At 37.3% G+C, this 19,223-nt stretch overlaps 1 protein-coding gene across 3 annotated transcripts in view; it reads right to left on the bottom strand.

Moving 5' to 3' along the window:
- Positions 1 to 19,223, bottom strand: part of ZNF385B (zinc finger protein 385B) — a 364,110-nt gene that overhangs the window by 165,267 nt on the left and 179,620 nt on the right. The window contains exon 1 of one of the 3 annotated variants that reach the window (XM_037044354.1): positions 11,138 to 11,286. The exons of the other annotated variants lie outside the window; for them this stretch is intronic. Within the exon in view, the coding sequence (XP_036900249.1) occupies positions 11,138 to 11,147 (10 nt within the window). The 5' untranslated portion in view covers positions 11,148 to 11,286. Of the gene's footprint in view, positions 1 to 11,137; positions 11,287 to 19,223 lie in introns of those variants that run through there. 3 annotated transcript variants of the gene reach the window in all.

Raw genomic sequence — 19,223 nt, 5'->3', positions numbered from 1 at the left:
TTCCCTCTGCTTCATCCCACTGCCCTCGAGTCTCGTCAGCATCTTCCCCTGAACACTGCACTGTTTTCTGGCCAGCTCTCCTGCCCACGTCTCCCTGTCCTGTATTCCATCCTCCACAGCTCTGCCAAGGTGATTTTTTAAAAACATAAACCAGACATCATATCCAATTCTGAATTTTATTACCTACTTTACAGTATGTTGAGCACAAGAGGTGTCTGACAAATAACTACTGAATAAATGAATGGATAAATGAACTCCTGCTGATAGTCTGAGTTCTCAGCCCAGGACCCCAAAATAAACCTCCCTGACTTGCTCTCTGTGACACCCTAAGACCTTTGAGCCTATGGATCTGGCACTGTATTAAATGTAACAAAATAGACTCCAATATGTTAAATTAAAATTATAATCTTCAAGTATGTTACAAAAATATGCTCCTCGATTCAATGTCACAGACAAACAGATTACAGTTAGGTTAGTAGGCACTTGGTATCGATGTTTGTTGAGAATGGCCAAGAAAGTCTTCCTCTGTGGGGAAGATTTCAAAGAGCTATTACATAAATACTATTAACATATACTATTTAACATACTATTTAATATTTCATCACAGATATGAGCAAAGAGGTCATCTGGATCTAGGAGCAGGAAACTTTTAGGGATTAAAATTTTGTATAATTTTTTTCCCTGGTTATCAGTGTGAGATGTCACAGCTTTGGCTTTGTGACAGAGAGACTGCCTGCCCTCTGGGTCAGGCTGACATAAAATCACCCGCGTCCAGCGGTGCAGACTTCCCATATCACATTTAATCCATCCGCGACTGGAACAGCTGTGAGCTCTGTAGTCTGTAACATGACCCAGAGAAGACTGACCACACTCAAAGTGCTTCTCTACAAATTTTCTGGAAGACTAATGAAAAGTAGAGAGAGGTTTTACTTCTAAAGATTGTGTATAGGTAACATGTCTGGAAGAAGGAGGCATGCTTGAAGAATGAAAAGGAACATTTGTCGATGGACAATTTTTTCTTGATAAATAGGGTTTAATTCTGTATTTGGGGCAATCGCGAAAAATGGGTTTATAGGAGAGGTGACATACATCTTCAAGATAAGGAATATCCGAAGACAAATGAAGGNACTCAAAGTGCTTCTCTACAAATTTTCTGGAAGACTAATGAAAAGTAGAGAGAGGTTTTACTTCTAAAGATTGTGTATATGTAACATGTCTGGAAGAAGGAGGCATGCTTGAAGAATGAAAAGGAACATTTGTCGATGGACAATTTTTTCTTGATAAATAGGGTTTAATTCTGTATTTGGGGCAATCACGAAAAATGGGTTCATAGGAGAGGTGACATACATCTTCAAGATAAGGAATATCCGAAGACAAATGAAGGTAACAGATACTGCCAAATGCTGAAAAGATGGCATGATACTTTCTTGCTTGAGGTTGGTGCATAGGCTGGGGGGGCGGGGGGGGTTATTGTTGAAAGAGAAATCCAGGAACCAGCTGTCATTTGAGAGTGGCACTGTGCCTTTTCAGTCATTTGGCTATATGGGTAACTCACATTTATTCCATACACAGTGGGTAATTCACCGTCTTTATCAGAAGTAGATGAACAGCAAATTGGCAATGTAGAGAGGTGAGAAACCAAAACACACAAGTCTTTCGTGGTTACCTATATAACACTACAAATTTTCTTTGAATCCATGTGGCATAGCACAAGACTTGTTTGAATGATGGCTACAACATTCTCCACCATACTATACAACTAAGCGGCATTAAATCCACTAGATAATTGATACAGCCATACCCTGATAGAGGTGAGAAGTGATGAAGGCAAAAGAGCAGCATAATTCACCTTGAGAATCAAAAAGACAAACATTTGGAAACAATGCCTATTGCTTCACCTTTGCCACTGGTATTACTCAAGGATAAAACACAAAGACATGCATTAATTAAATGCATGATATAGAAGAGACACATAGACTCATTTAAATAATTCTGACTTTACTATCTCCAGAATGCATGTTTTGTCCCAAGACTTTTTACCATATGAGGAAAACTTGACAAAAGAGTCAAATAATACAAGTTGCTTGCAGTTAGGAAACTGATGTGGAATAAAAATTATTATTATTATTGAAACACAATTGACATATAACATTATATAAGTTTCAAGCATGCATTTCATGATTTGTAGAAAAAACTTATTTTTAAATAATATGTAAGTTACATTGTAGAACAATACATCTAATAATTATTTTCAGGTGAAGGATCTCTAAATGTAAAGTGGTTAATGGTTAACCTGGAAACACTGGGAAAATGTTTGTTGTACTTTAGATTAATATTTGTACAAACTGCTTTACATTGAGAGATATTTTACCTAAAAATGTGTCTGCAGAATTAAAAATTTACATTGAGCATATTATTTTAAAATATAAGCTAACACACAGTATAAATATAAATTTATTCTCCTTTCCAGCCTCATGGACACACTGTATTACATAGCACATAAATCATTCAATCTCTTTCACCACAAATGCATAAATAAATACAAAAACAAAATCCTAACAAGACAGTCCCCGAGACTAAGAATTTTTTATATGACACCTCCAAATGTGATCTACAAATTGATAAAGGAGGATGTGACTACTGCTCTGCAGAAGCCTTCTACATCTCTGAGGGCTAAATCATCAGCGTGGTACCATGTGTGTGGGCTGGTGTTAATGTAGGTGCTAAGGTCTGAACTCCATCACTGTGAATATTTTCTTAAACCTAAAAAGGATCGTCCTTCTTCTGGAATATTAATACTAACTTCCCTTTTCTTTACCAGAACTACTCTTCTCAAAAAAAGAAAGAAAGAAAAAGAGAGTCAGGAAAAAGTGAAAAATATATTCCATAGCAGTATTTTTTCTGCTATTTAGAAAACTAGGCAGAGCCTCACTGGGCATGCCAAAATTGGACTGCCAGGGAAATGTTCAAGTCTTAGATTAAAAATAGGCTTGCTGAGTTTCCTTTTCACTGTGTTAGGGGATGAGCTAACCTAGATCAGGTAAAGCATTGCAAGGTGTAGATCTGCAAAAAGGACAAGACCTTTGGCCTCCTAAATAGTGATGGAGCCCATGGTTACATAAACTGCTACGATACATAAACAACACAACCACTATTAGGACACCTTTTTCATGATTATGTGGTTTCATTACTCTAACAGTGTCAATGAGTATTTTTCCAGAATATGGGTCTACACTATCAGTATAATGTGTGTGTGTTCAATGGTCTATAAAACCCTAACTTCTACTGAGCCCCATAATTCAGAGTCATGTGGTTTATCCCCAAACAGTGTTACCACTGTGCTTGGAACTGTTTCATGTGTGTTTCAAAGAGCTGAACAGTTCGTGCCAGTGGATTCTGGGAAACACTATTTTACAAGTGAGTACTTATGGGATTCCTGTTAAATAAAAGCACACACTGCTAACAGTGAGTCTTTAAACTGCTCGGCTGAGCAGCCAGGAAATTGGGCATTATGGTTATTACCGCAAATCTCATAGTCACCCTCATCCAAAACAATGGAATCATTTGCTAGTCCCACAGCTCTTGACATCCTGCCAGTTATTTGCATATCTGCATCCCAACTAGATGAACAGTATCCTGAACATGAACATATTTTATTAATTTCTCAATTGGTGCATATACTAGTATATAGTAGATGCTCAGAAATCACTTTAGGAATAAATGAATGATACTAAACATAATACCAAATACCCCACATATTTATTTGGTAACCTTGACAGTTCAGAATTCAGCAAGGCACTGGAACAAATGACTCTGCAGCCCCCGGAAAGCATCAGAAGATTAAAGATTCTTTAGACAGTCTCTGAGGTCTCTAAGACTTAGTTTAGAAAAAAAACCGAGTCATACCCTCTGTTAGAGTAGAAGCCTTTTCCACACTGCTCACTTCAATGTCCTCAGACCTTCTGAGCAAAGGAATGTTTACTGAGCATAATGGGTGCTCAATAAAAATGTGTTGAGCAAATGATTACAGTATCTTCCGCATTCATAGAGGGATGAAAATAGTTGAATTCAGAACTAGGAGCTAGAGTTGCTGTAGACATGGACAGTGTGACACATGCCAGCTGATGTCACAGAACACTGGTAGACCATAAAAAAGCACAGTCAAAAATGCAAAAGCACAAGTTGGGACCCTTTCTTTTATGAGCAAACAGATCTCACTCTCTCACCAGACCATGTGCACTACTACTGGACAGCACAACAATTAACGTTTGTGTTAAGGATCCCAAGTTAAAAGAAAATTTTAAAACCAATTAATGTCTAGAATAATGAAGATAACACATAGGACTACAATGCACTAAAAGAATGCTTCCATCAATTATTGTTCAAATTAAATATTGGGTGAGAAACATGTTTGGAAATGAGTCCAGTGGACCATGAATGCTGGCTGCTCTCTGCTCCCAAAGCCTTTCTTTCTCTCCTCCTTGCCTAGCTGTGTGGGAGGAAGAGAGAAGTTGGAGTATTTCTTTCGGTCTCCCTCCTTGCCTGCAATCTGGCAGGGACATCTTTCTGTGATAGCAGCTCCTATTGCATAGTCTCCCTTTTGGCTTCGAATTTCAGCTCTTACCAAACTTAGACCACTCCATTCCCTCCCCTTCTCCTTCGAGAATGTGAGGGCTTACAGTTGGTCAATAAGAACCTTGACATCTACTGTTGACTCCCCTAAACCCTACCACACCTCTGCAAACAGGTCCATTGTTAAAGTATTTTTGAAAATCCCAGTTGATTATGTTTTCATTGTTCAATCAGAACTGTTTGATTGATATACCATAGAATACACTCAGGTCTTTCTTACTTTGCATAGACTTAGAACCAATGTATCAGGCAGAAGTCACTTATCAAACCAAACTATCTCTATGTCCTCCAACCACATGAAAGCAGCATGACAGGCTCAGGAGAGTGGTTAATGTGGAAAAGACAAGGATTTTATACATACACACACATGCAGAATTTTTGTCTTGTCACTACTGGATACACACACACATGCACGCGTGTGCATGTATATTCAGCAGTGCAAGTGTTTTCTTGTTTCAGGAATACCTCAACAAGTGAACAAGTCCAGGCTGTCCAGTGCCTTCCCCACCTCAGCCAAGGCCACTTGAACCTTTCTAAATAGATGAAAAATAATGGGTAGTGCTTCTCCAAATGATTTTTAAATATTTCCACAGAAAGAAACAGAGAAATGCATGTGAATGAGAGGAGGCAAAAGGAGTTTCAACAGGGAAAGATCATGGATCGGCCTCCACTAATTTTCCAGTAGTCTACAAATGAATAACTTGTATTTGGTGACTTAGATTACTATTAATCCCTTGTAAATATTGTTTATATTACTTATAAATATTATTAAGGGATGGAGTAGGGGCCACCACATGACCTTCCAGCACAGGTAGGCAGGAGCCCACCACTTGGGCCAGGGCTCTTGCCCACCCTACCTGGAAGAGAGGTCAGCTCACGGAATGAATAGAAAGAAGTACTGGATTGAGTTTTAGTTCCAGCTTTCCTAGGTGAGACATGCTGGTTAAATCACTTTGGCTGTCTTAAATGAAATAAATAAGGATGATGAAAAATACCATTTAATTCCCCATGGTACCGTGGTTCCAAGTATATGAAAATTATTTTAACCTCTTAGTGATGACATTTTTAGATGTCAAGTTTGGGGAAATTATTTCGCTTCTCAGTTCTTAAAGAAGCCATCTTATAAATCTCAACCATTGTGCTAAAACATATGTCTCCTACTATTCTGAAAACTCTGATTTTTCCACTGGAATGGCAGTAAGTGGACTTGAGACAATTCTACATGAAGTAAAGTTCACCCTTCGTGCACCAGAACTTCCAGGGTGTTAGTCACTTGGCATATAAGTATTCTTTTTCTTTTAAGATTTTTATTTATTTAAATCTAGAGGGGAAGGGAAGGAGAGAGGGGGAGAAATATCAATGTATGGTTGCCTCTCATGCGTCCCCTGCTGGGAACTGGCCTGCAACCCAGGCATGTGCCCTGACTGGGAATCAAACCGCGATTGTGTGGTTCGCAGGCCCACACTCAATCCACTGAGCTACACCAGCCAGGGCAGCATATAAGTATTTTTAATCCAACTCCACAGGTTAATGGATTTTGAAGTCAAAACTTGTTCCAAAATCCTCTTGGAGTATGATTTTTAAAGCATATGGAAACAGAATCTGAGCCGATATATTTTATTACAAAAGAGGCTCTTTGATTTCTCATATGCTTTTGAAATGTTATGTTTGTCTACCTTGTGAAATTCTGTTCTCTCGGCCCCCTGGAAAGCTAGGATGACCCTTAAATAGTTGTATCACTGGTGCTTTCTGAATGCCACTAACTGTGGTCTATTTCCGCTGGATAAGTGTGTTCCCTCCCTATAGCACTTTTAACTCTACCCCTGAAACTTATTTTCTGTTGTCAAAGCCCAGAATTACAAAACCAAGTTCTGGAATGGAGAACACTACTCCATAGTTATTCATTATTAAAGGATTTTTACATTATACCAAAGTAGAATTATTGTTGACTGGATAAATTACCAAAAAGAAGATAAGCTGAAAAGGCAGGGAGAATAGATGATGCATATCACAGTTGCTCATTTATTCTGTTTCACCACATCACAACACTTACAATGAAAGCACTGCTCCTTCTCCATTGGATTTCTTCCATAGAGGTGAGTCATAATCTTATAAAGAAAGAAACTAATCTGGGAATAAAATTGGGAGGTTAGAGTTTTAATGGTGTGTCACAAAAGACACAAAAGCAGAACAATCACTTGGGGTAGAGAGAATGAGAGAGAGAAAGAGAATGAGAATGAATATGAATTCTGAATGCTCCTTTCAAGGAAACAAAATCTTCCATAGAACTGTATCGATACTAAAATTCACGCAGTTCCACATTAAGTCTCAAGTTTTAAATACTTGCTGAGTCTCACTATTTCCTTTCAATTAATTTCTCTAGCCTACAATTCTATGCAGGTTGGTGAATACCTAAAAGCAAATATCATCTATACAGAGAAAAGAAACGATAACATTCTAGGCAAAAGTGATGTCATGGACATAAATTTCAAATAATACTGAAATCTTTTTGCATGAAGGAAAGTAAAACAATGACTTTACAGCAAGTAAGTCCAATATAGTATTTAAAGAGAACACAGTTCAACAGAATTGCCACAACAATTAATCATTCTATATTCAATATACTACCTTAGCTTTTAGACATGCTAAAAAGTCTAATTTAGCAGAGGATTGCCTCTAAGTAAAGAAAACACTTTCATTTAGATTTTATTATATTTTTAGTTTATGTCACCTGGTGTGGTTACTAGTTTAAAGGAAAACTAGAAATGTTTCTTTTTAAAGACAGTACTAACATTTGTTCCAGAAAGACTTTTATATTTTATGAACATTTTTATCCCAAATCTAAATCTTTTTTAATAATAATTTTAAAAGATAGTAAATTGACATAAAAGGTACAATGCATAGAATTATAGTAACCAATTGGCATGCATTTATCACATACTAGGCAATGTGCAGAAGGTTTCCTGTATATTATTTTAATTGATTCTTATGATACTGGAACTCCACAGTGTGAACATTGTCATTCCCATGAAAACTAAAGACAAGAAAACTCAACCTTCAAGAGGGTGAGTGATTTGCCAAGGGTCACAGAACAAATAATAGAGGGGGATAAAATTAAAATCAAATGCATCTTGTTCTCAATTCTCTCCTCTTTATTTCCTCTTATAACTAAAAAGAATAAAAGGCACAACAAATCACCACATGTGACTTATTAGTACATAAATACTGGTTTTAAACATACGTCCTAAGTCAGACATAAGTTACTTCACACTGAAAACATTTAGAAAGCACCCAGTGAAATTCTCACCCTACAGGTTTCAAGACTCCTTTGAGACCTGGTCTAGAGCAGTGTTTCTTAACCTTTTGGTTATTTCCATATGGCCTCCCTGAGGGCTCCTCTGGACATTTTTTTCTTAATCATCTGCCACTAGATTTGAATACCACAGATAAGCCCTACATCTGCTTATGTATTAAATGTATATCTGTGCTTTATACATAAAAAGAGTCAAGTTGGTTTTTTAACATATTTTTTGCCTCCTAGAATGAATTTTGCCCTTTGAGGGGCAATGAGAATACATAATCTAGAGGTTGTAGCTGTTTTCCTTTGTTACTCCAAAACCTCCCAACCCACTGGCTGGCCATTAAAATTGCATGGGATTAGGGCTTGAAACTTTACCTTTTAAGTTTTTTAGTGTGATAAAATGCAAATACATAGAAAATGTCAAACCATTATAAGCTATTTATATCTTAGTGTGAACAGAAGATTGAAAAGCCAGAATGACAGGGAAAGAAAGTGGCTATGGGGGCCCTTCCTACTGGAGGCGGCGGGAAGAAGACCAGGGAGCCTCTGCAGCCGAAGGGCCTGGTCACAACTGTGCTTCAGTCTGGTCTTGGTGACCGTATTTGCACAAACTCAGTCCTTTAAAAGATGCTAGCTGTCAATCATGATGAACAACAAATCTTAGTCACAAGCCACCTCAGGGAACATCACCCTGTTGATTAACGTGTAAATATTAGGTTTCCTGCCTGTGAAGAATTTGCTGTTTGGATCCTTTCAGACCTGTTTGTGTATCCCCAACTGCTACGTGGCCAAGAACAAGTAAGTTTATGTAATGTTCCAAAGAAACTGCTCGACACCATGGCTCATTTTAACCCAGGTATGAATAGAAGACAGAGATGAATTCACAAATACTTCTTTCACATGCTCTGTAAAATATAACTTTTCATTCCCGGAGGCCAAAATGGTCTTAACCGTTGAAGTAATTATAGCTCACAACTATAATTTAGAGTTAGCTCTGGTTGACTCTAAATTCATACAGGAAAATAATTCACTCATCTTATTGGAACATGGGAGTAAATAACTTCATGAAACTCATATGGTGTCTGCAATCCTGGAAAGTGTGATGAATCCAAACAAGTCAGCAGATGATATTTTAAGAAAACAATAGCAATAACTGTCTACTGTTTGTTTACTGGTCACTGACTTAAATGTTCAATTGTCAGTCAATATTTATAAATATTCCCTATTTAATCCTTACAGCAACCTTATGGGATAAATATTTGTATCTTCATTCCCAGATATAATAAGTGGGAAAGATGGATGATTTTCCAGAAGCCACTCAGAGTTAGAGGAAGAGTAATTCAAAGTCTGGTCGCCATGCTTTGCCACCTCAGCCACAGTGAAATCATCTTAGTGACAAGATGTAAAGACTCAAGTCTGCAAACTTTTAATTTTCAATCAAATGAAGAAATCTTGGGCAAATGAAAAGGTAGAGGTAATGGATATGGTATATAGCATACTGAGATTTTGCTTATGAGAAGCTACTTGGTAGATGATTTTACTTGAAGGATCACTTTTTAAAGTAAATGTCCTCAAAATGGGCATTTGTCAGAATTTTCTGACTTTGAAGCCTGTGAAACATGCATTTCTGTATCAGGACCTTGGTAAGTAATAAGCAAAATGGTGGCTTCTGCACACAAGCACACTTCCCAGAGGCCAGAACCCCTGTCTCAAATGGTCTATAGCACTCATTCCCCAACAGTGACCTTGAATCTTATGACTTGAAGGGAGTGCCTAAGTGAAAGGACAGCCCTTGTTAAAATTTTCCAGGGTATTTAATACATGCACATGGTGTCTACAACGTGACAAAAATAATGAAAACTAAGAGGGCAGAAGTGCAATAGCAAAAATAAAGTAAAACCCTTAGGAAATCATAGAGGAAGTAGCCCAATGGTTAGAAGTAGTGTTGAGGGTTTGAGACCTAAACTTGGGTCTCCTAATTTCTAGAGCAGTATTTTCTTTATAACAGTACACTGTTACCAAGTAGACTGATAAATAAACTAAGTTACAGCAAAAAGTGGCCCATAAAATATGTCATGAATTAGGGGTTTTCTCTGTGTAGATCAACCTAATATTTAAATTATTTAAACACACAACAATGCAAAAACATAATTTTTCTCCTTATGGTTAATTATATCTCAAATGGGTTACCAAATATCCCTAAATAGTGATTTTATGAGTAACTCCAATAAAGGCTAAAATGGATTTTACATGGGAAATAATGTATACAACTGGTGGAAGTATAGCCATTGTAATAAAAGATGCTTTCACTAAATTTCCTGGAGATTTCAGATGGTTGTTTAGCCTTTAGTAACAGGAAAATTCCTCAACTTGTCATGCACTTACTGACATATTCCATTAGGGAAAAAAAAGTTTTTTTTCAAGTAAATAATCTAAGGCATAAAAGCCAGCCAGTGTTTCACAATATTAACTTAATAAGAAGCATTTTATCAATAAAACATTTAAAAGTGTTTATACAGTTTTCAATAGAATTCTCATTCAATTATGCCCCTCTATCCAGTGAGACGTCTTCCTTGACTGCATCTTCTTTGAAAGGTGTTGCCAGTTTCTATCAAGACCAATGTATGCAAATGATGTATTTTAAAAGACCTTATATTGTATAAGTTATAATTGTGACTATTACTAAAAATATGCAGCATACTAATATTTTATCTTTTCAATGTTCTATTATTGGAAACTAATTTTAAAATGGATAATCTGGGCATTTCCATATATTTTAAATATTAATAAATGACCATGGAGAATGAGCCCTTTAAAAAAGACATGACATAGCTTTTTAACAACATGGGAAGTCTAACACATTTTAAACCAGAAATCATGATAACATTTAGATCATGAAGACCCTGATTTTCTATAACCACTGACTAAATCCCAAAATATTAGGTCATCCTCATGTAAGGGCAAATTTATGCTTACTCTAGTCATTGCCTCTTTAGTTTACATACACAATTCCAAGATCATTTCAAGTTGCCAAAATTCACCACTTAAAATCTTAGTAGGACAAATACTACTAATTATGGCATTGCCCAGCACTGTGTGGAATCTGTACAAATCTGGAAAATTACAGACAAAGCCAAGTTTACCTCCGTATATATTTCCAAACACTCTAGAACAAATCTACCATTTGTACGTTGTGTTACTTACCTAGAAGCATATTTCTTAGCAATAGTCGATTCAGCCAGTCTGTAATTTCCGTACAAGAAAGGTACCAAGAGTTGAGAAGTACTTTAACCTGTCACGCGTTTTATGACAGGAAGAGTGGGAGGCCCCACAAACTCTTCCTTGTGCACTGAGCCTGCTGGAGCCCTGGACCGGCCCCACTCCCTCACTGTGGACCTCTGCTGAAACCAACAAACAATACCGGGACTGTCAGTAGATACTGCCTCCTCAGTCTACAGAGCCAAAAAAAATTATGGAAAAGTAGGTGACTTCACTGGACCTGGAGATGTAAATTCTGAATTGATCATGCTGTTTCCTTAAAATTCCAAGTAATGTTTTCTACTAGCTGCACAAAGACAAAAATTCTTAACGTACACAAACAACTTCATAAAATCATGTTTAAAAAATATAACTGCCTTCTTTCCCCAATTATTTTTTTCCTCTAACAATTTAAAATACACTTCACTCTAAACTGGCATGTAAAGAGATATGGGGTACATATTTTTATAAGGGAAGCAGATGTTCATTATTGGAAGAATGACAGTGATTTCAGATTTTCTTGGAAAGCAGCACCTTATTGCGTTACAGGACAGAAGAATGATAACCATAAGTAAACACAGCTATGGCACACGTAAAAGTTTAGCCCCAGTAATTCAAGTGAAAGCAGAAGAAATTGCTAAATATCTGTGGATAGAAATTTCAAAGTGATTAGTTGTTGGTGTGACTATTTCACAGGTCTAGAGGGACTCTAAGGCTCTGTGTCATTGTTTACTGAAGAGTGGTTTTTTTCCATCCTTAGTGACACATGAAGTAATGATGTGACTTAGAGTAACAAAAAACCCTTAGATTTGACAAAATAGGATGTTACTGGGAAATAAAACAATCACTCCCAGTAGCAGCTATTTAAAAATTGATGATCCATGTGTTGATTTAAAACAGGGTGCTTTTTGTTGTTCAAAGTATGGTGTGAAAATTGTGTAAAGAATCCCCGGGGCACCTGCTAAAAATGCACATATCTGCGACTGCCAGAAACTTACTGACTCAGTATTTTTGGTTTGAGAACCAAATTTAGTAAGAATAGCACGACCGGAGGACTTCTACATGTTAATTGTGATAATACATTGTATATATCTGAAAAAAAGCACCTATGATTCTAAATCAATTACAATAAACCTTTGTTATTGCCTAAATGATTTAAAACTATACAAGGACAATTCTGTGACAGTTTACTCCCACAGGAAGTTTTAAAAACCAAAACACAAAACTGCACAAATATTCCAATGTAGCTTTGTAAAGGCAGAGAGGAAAAAAGCCAGAGGCAATAGAGGATGCTCCTCTGACTGCATCTGTCTAGGCCCAATGCAAACAGTGCTTGCAAGGAAGGCACAAGCTGTGAAGAACATGGACACAGAAGCATCGTGTCTCCAAGTCTGCGACGCCAGCACCAGCCCAGCACTGACTGGATCCCCTGCCTAGTCTCCCAGCGGTGTGAAGAATTTAGAAGAGGTGATACCAGAAAGCCAAGATACAATGGAGTGACTGGGACGTCAACCAATATCACTGAGCTTGTTTTCTCAGTAACGGAGTAGATGTCTATGGTCCATTCTGCTTCTTAAATATGCTAATGTTTAAAACTTTTATAAAAAAATAGGGTGTAGCCTCTTTCAAAGTTTTGTTTTAGGATAAACCTCATGAAGCCACATGATTGATTAATCAAAGAAAAAGAGCATCTGTTATGATTTGATTTGTGTTCCCCAAAATTTGTATGTTGAAGTCCCACCTGTAGTATCTCAGAATATGACCTTTTATGGAGATGGAGACTTTATAGAGGTCATCAAGTTAAAACAAGGTCATTGTGGGTGGGCCCTAATTCAAAATGACTGATGTCTTTATTAAAAACAAAGACGTTTGGATACAGATGAGGTAGAAAAGGAAGACGATGTGAAGAGGCACCAGGAGAAGCTGGCCATCTACAAGTTAAGGAGAGAGGCCTGGAACACATCTTTCCTCAGACTCCCCAAAGGGACCACCCCACCAACTCCTTGATCTCAGACGTCTAGCTTCCAGAATGGCGGCACTTCATTACGGGAGCCCTCGAAAACCACTACAGCATCTCCGCCAGATGCTTGACACTAAGCATAGGCTAACTTCACACAAGAGTTGGCGAGCTGACCATCACTTACTCTTTTACTAAGAAGTTTGCATTGCAGTCGAGTGGCTATTTTTAGAAGGTTTACTTAAAACTCAGATGTTTGATATTTGTACTTTCTTTAAATTTTCCTTATCTAAGTTGGTCATGTATTTGTCTATTCAAGTAGATGCTGCCCACCCCTCAACAAAAAGTCATTTGCTTTTGGTTTTGTCATACCGCTCTTATTTTTTCTTGTGTTTTCTACTCTATTAAATGCCTTGTCTTTATTAACATCTGCTTCCTTACTTCTTTTAATTAATTTTGATATATTTTTCCTAGTTTTTAAGATGCACACATGGCTTATTTATTTTCAAGTTTTGCTTTTTAATATTAAAACCACCGAAGAGCACAGTTTTTGTTAAAAAGTTTTCCCTTCCATTAATGTTTAGATAATCTATCATTTTAACTATAATTTTCCTCTTTTCTTCTTGCTGGTTGAAAACAAAACCTGAGAAATAAAAATAACAATACATCTTTTATTTTGTCTTTAGTACTAACTAATTTTGTTTACTACAAATTTGAGTCATTGTTTCAATTATTAGATGATCTCACCTCTGGGGACATCAGAATTGCTTAACTTTGAAGTTTTACCTTTCCAATTCTGTTTGGTGTATTATTAGTCAGCTTTCAATCGCCTATGTGTTTATAATTTTATGGCAAAAAGGCAAGCATCTGCCTTCTAGCACAGCATTAATCATTGACTTTCATTCAAGGAGAGAAATTATTTTTAAAATCTACCTCTTGAAATAATCTGTCATTATCATTTAAAAGCATTGACACTTAGCAGGAGTTAGTCATGTGTCAGGCACTCTGTGAGGTGCTTTCTATTCAATTCTCACAGCCACCATTGCTCGGGTGAAGGCATTGACGCTAAGAAAAAATAGGCAGATTGCCAAGGTCACACACACATCTAATCCAGGGCTCCTCCCAGGCTCCCTTCTTACAAAATCTAGTAAATTAAGACAGCAGGGACTTCCAGAGAATGTAAAATATTTCTCTTTTTTTTGGGGGGGGGAGCTGAAAACACAAATCATTTGTAAGTAAAAGGAAATTTGTTTCAAAAAAAGCAAGTGGTCCTTTTGTTTCTCTTTCTCTTTTTCACTTCAGGGGAGATTTTAATTTTCTTTCCTTCTGGGGGAGAACGGATGCACTTGAGAGTAAATCATTTCATTTTGAGCTACACCACTATTCAGGATTTTCCTATCGTGATACATACTAACTTCTGGCAGCACATCTTCTGTATTAATTCAAGAATCCTCACACTTCGTGTCTAAAATACATGCAAAATTCTTCAGTAGCATTCATTCCGAAGTGCATAGTTTTTACTTACGACTTCCTAAAGGCATTAACTATATTACTTCTGGTAAAAATATGCTTAAATGAGGAAAAATTGTAGACTGATCAGCTTTTCAATTTTCTATAAGTACAGCACTCTGTAGGTAAAAGATAATTACCATGAACTAGGCTGCCACTTACTTGAATAGAGTGAATATTTAGGGAATTATATGAGTTCTAAGTTTGAGGCCCAAAATGGGCCTGGAAAAAAGAAAGAATAAAAAATTAAAACTGTTGTGTTAGTGAAGATATTTGTTCTATACTAAATGCTCAGTAGCATAGATATGAGTTGACATTATGAAATATTATAAAGTATATTTAGTAACATAGGAAAATGTTCTGTATATATCAAGTGGGGGTATGATGTAGATTTGACTATATAATAAAGCTCACATATGTAAAAGAAGCCTATTCTATATCTACGTGGATGTTTTTATCTGTACAAAACTTAATGTTGCAAGTTTATAGAAAAATTTACAGTATTTTTTATTGTTACTGTTTTGTACTAAACTGAAAAAATTCATTTTAAAATTTGCAGGGGGGAAATTTGGCTATTTAAAATAAAACATACAGTGTACAATAACCTGAAGGTAGTAGTAGCTAATTTAGATTATCTCACTTAGAAACCCCAGGAGGTCAATGCTGAGAACTACGTAGCCAACTTTTCAAGTTTCTTTCAGGCTGGAATGATCCTCTGATTGGTCTGGACTAAGGTTACAGACCTGGGTAGGTATGTGGAATCAACATGGGCAGGGGACTCACATTGATCACTGTCGCAAGTGCAAATGTATAGTAAGTCGTGTAAAATAAAAAAGATAAAGGGAAATTAGAACAAGAGTAATTCAGTATTTACAGTGAGCTTCAGCCATCAACTCCCACAATTCCTCCGTGACTCAGTCGCCCCATCTAGTATGCAGAGGAGCCTCGAGAGCCTGTAGACAGGTGATGCAGAGAATCCAACCTATGAACAGGCTCACGTGCATGATTTCTTTTAGGGCATTAAAACTTTTTAAACACAATGGTAGCGTAGCCTTTTTTACCCAAGTGTTTAACTTATATGAAGGAAATAATTTACATGCTGAGAAGCTAAGGCTCCCTGGAACCTTGTATAATATGGCTCTCATTGAACTATTTGGTACCAATGTCATCAGAAAGTTTATATGACAACATCATGGCTTATAATTAACATGGTTCAGGCACATTAGATCTGCGGACAATGGGACACACCAAAAGAATGATTGCGTCATCGATGATGCCATTAGACACAGCACCTGCTCCCCTCCTACACTGGTTAGCTGGCGTTCAAACAATGCAATATAGGTTTTCTTTCTCTTTTATTATTATCTTTACTACTTTAAGATTCTTTTTAAACTTTATTTTTATTGTTGATACTATTACAGATGTCCCTATTTCTTCCACTTTTCCCACCTCCATGCAGCTCCTGTCCCCCCTCCACTTCCTTTGGCCATCACCACACAGTTGTCTGTGTCTATGTGTCAGGCATACATGTCCTTTGGCTAACCCCGTCACCTTCTTTCACCCCATCCCCTACTTCTACCTCCCCTGGACAGCCATCAGTCTGTTCCATGTATCCATGCCTCTGTTCTTGTTTTGTTCATCAGTTTATTTTGCTTAGTAGATTCTGCATATAATGAGATGGTAGGGTATTTATCTTTCTCTGGCTTATTTTGCTTAGCACAATACTCCATAGGTCCACCCATGCTGTCACAAAAGGTAAAAGGTAAGACTTCCCTTGTTTTTTACAGCAGCATAGTATATTCCATTGTGTAAACATACCACAGCTTTTTTATCCCCTCATCTGCGGACGGGCACTTGGGCACTATTTCCAGATCTTGGCTATTTTAAGAAATATGCTCAGCGGTGTCAAGTTTTTCAACAGGGTTAATTTAGAAAAACTATCATTTTTCTTTCTTGTAAAAAAATTTCTACCTGCCTAATAGACATCCATTCTACCTTGCTTATTCTTATGCACAATGAGCTTGTATTCTTAGGTGTAGCTTCCTAGTGCAAGAAAAGGCTCTGTGACTGTTTATCCTGAGTAAGTGATTGCTAGCTGGGAGAAATGTGCTTTTTCTACTTTGCCTCCGGCATATATCAATACTTGGAGAAAGACAGATGAGACCATAACACTTTGGACAAGCTGGGCAATTTTGTAGTGAGAAAATATGCAGTACACAAAAATATTTAGGTACATCTAAGTGTGAGAGATGAAACCCAAAGGGATTTTAAGATTTGCTCTCCATTAACATAAAATCTAAGAAAAAAATCCCATTACGAAAGTCACCAACTGGCTTTGTTTTCTTTCAAGAGCTGGTTACAGTAGGTGTTTGAAAATAACACTGGAAGTCATTCAAAATATTATCTAAAGGTGAATTCAGTGAGTCAAAACTGCTGAAATATAGTTTTAGAGGCATATAGGTACAGTTAGCCTGCATCTGATCTATATTGTTAAATTAGCCATACAAATATTTTTTAAGATTTTATTTATTTATCTTTAAAGGGGAAGAGAAGGAGAGAGGGAGAGAAACATCAACGTGTGGTTGCCTCTTATGAGTCCCATACTGGGAACTGGCCTGCAACCCAGGCATGTGCCCTGACCACGAATTGAACTGCAACGCTTTGGTTCACAGGCCCAGGCTCAATTCACAGAGCCACACCAGCCAGGGCAAATATTTTTATTAATAATATACTTTTCCAAGATAATCCACATATATAAACTCTAAATAATATTAATAAGTAAAAAATAAAGAATTTTGCTTTTGTCTCGGGATATGAATTTACTTGCTTTACTATGTAGTTTTAAGGTTCAATAAATAGATGTTCTGAGATGTTGAATACATGCAAGATAATCAGAGAATCTCAATACTTACTGTAACTCCAAAACCACCTCATTTTATTAATTAAGAGATTGAGACCCATTGAGACAAGTGACCTTGCTTATTGCTGGTAGAGGGAAAGAATCATAGGAATATTTATTCATTCTCTGGATCTTTCTTGAGTCCCATTCTGTGCCAGGCACTGTTCTGAGTGATGAGGCTGCAGGGGTCCCTGCTCTCATGGAGGGGAGAGCAGGGTTTTCAACAGGGTTAATTTAGAAAAACTATCATTTTTCTTTCTTGTAAAAAAATTTCTACCTGCCTAATAGACATCCATTCTACCTTGCTTATTCTTATGCACAGTGAGCTTGTATTCTTAGGTGTAGCTTCCTAGTGCAAGAAAAGGCTCTGTGACTTTTTATCCTGAGTAAGTGATTGCTAATTCCCTCTACCAACCCTGTCCAGTGATTCTTACACTGGACCACTGTTTCCTGAATCTCATCAGGGAGCTCTTCTGGTTTGCTTCCGTACCTCCTTACCAAAAGGGCTCATCAATAAACTCTTGAAAAGGCTCCCATGTGTGATAAAAACACCTGTGGCTTTTGTTGTGTTTTCCACCCAGATTCGCCTGTTATGGTTGTTTTCTTGAAGATGATCACATTTATCCATATTAAAAAGAAAACCCCAGACCTTGATATGACATGTCTTTCAATAAACAACTTATAAGATCTGGGTTCTGTTTTTTATTATATCAATGTAACACATTTGGGATATAATGGCATACTATAATTGAAAATATTTCAAATTTTTTATGTCTGTGTCTCCCCAAAACAGAAAAATTCTGAGATTCAGAGATAATGACTGGCTCTTTCTTTCCCAAGTTAATATTAGGCACCTCCATTAACATTCAGTAATCATCATATTACGATTCAAGTGAGTGACTTAGAGAAACAGCTATATAATATCGAGTGACCTTGCAACAGTCTGCAGCTGCAGCAGGAAATCAGGAAGAATTCTAATGTGTGGTTTTACATTCGTATTCTGCAGGAATCACATATTGTATGATGTACAACAACTTCAGCAGGAAGCGCCTGAGACAACCACATTATATAAATAAAGCAGAATACTAAGCATGTTTCCAGGGCTTGCCAGCCCCTGCCCTCTTCTGCCTAATGTGACCCTTCTTTGTAGTATAGGACTCTGTCCCATTCCAGCCACTCTTGATTGACCCAGGGCTAGATATAGATAACGCGTTTAGGGAAGGCTAATCATCAGAGATACATGATTGTGGCCTGATTTAAAACAATGATCCAGTCAATCCTTTCGGAATTGGGAAGACAAGAAGCCAGTGATGTAAGTGCTGAAGACGGCCAAGCTCTGACCATGTCCACTGGGGGTCATGTTCAAGCCAAAGTTGGTAGGAAAGAGGTCGCTAGAGAGAGGAGAGCAGAGCACAAAGTGCTGAGAAGGCAAGAGACTATGAGAGGCTGAGATCATCTCTGAGAGAAAAGACTGTTCCCTATGGTTTTCTGGGTCATTAACACTGGTTCTCACAACCCACAGCCTGCTGCAATATTGACCTTGGATTTCATGAGATTCACTGTTGCATCCTCGCAACAAATCCCCTCCTTAAATTAACCTGAGTCTATTGCTTGCAACCAACATTCTCCTGGCCAAGAGAAAGAGCCCTTCATGCATCTACACCTAT

Source organism: Sturnira hondurensis, unplaced genomic scaffold, assembly GCF_014824575.4.
Source record: "Sturnira hondurensis isolate 20B ecotype Veracruz unplaced genomic scaffold, ASM1482457v3 Scaffold0004136, whole genome shotgun sequence".
Classification (NCBI taxonomy): domain Eukaryota; kingdom Metazoa; phylum Chordata; class Mammalia; order Chiroptera; family Phyllostomidae; genus Sturnira; species Sturnira hondurensis.
This window is presented reverse-complemented; position numbering and strand designations above follow the sequence as displayed.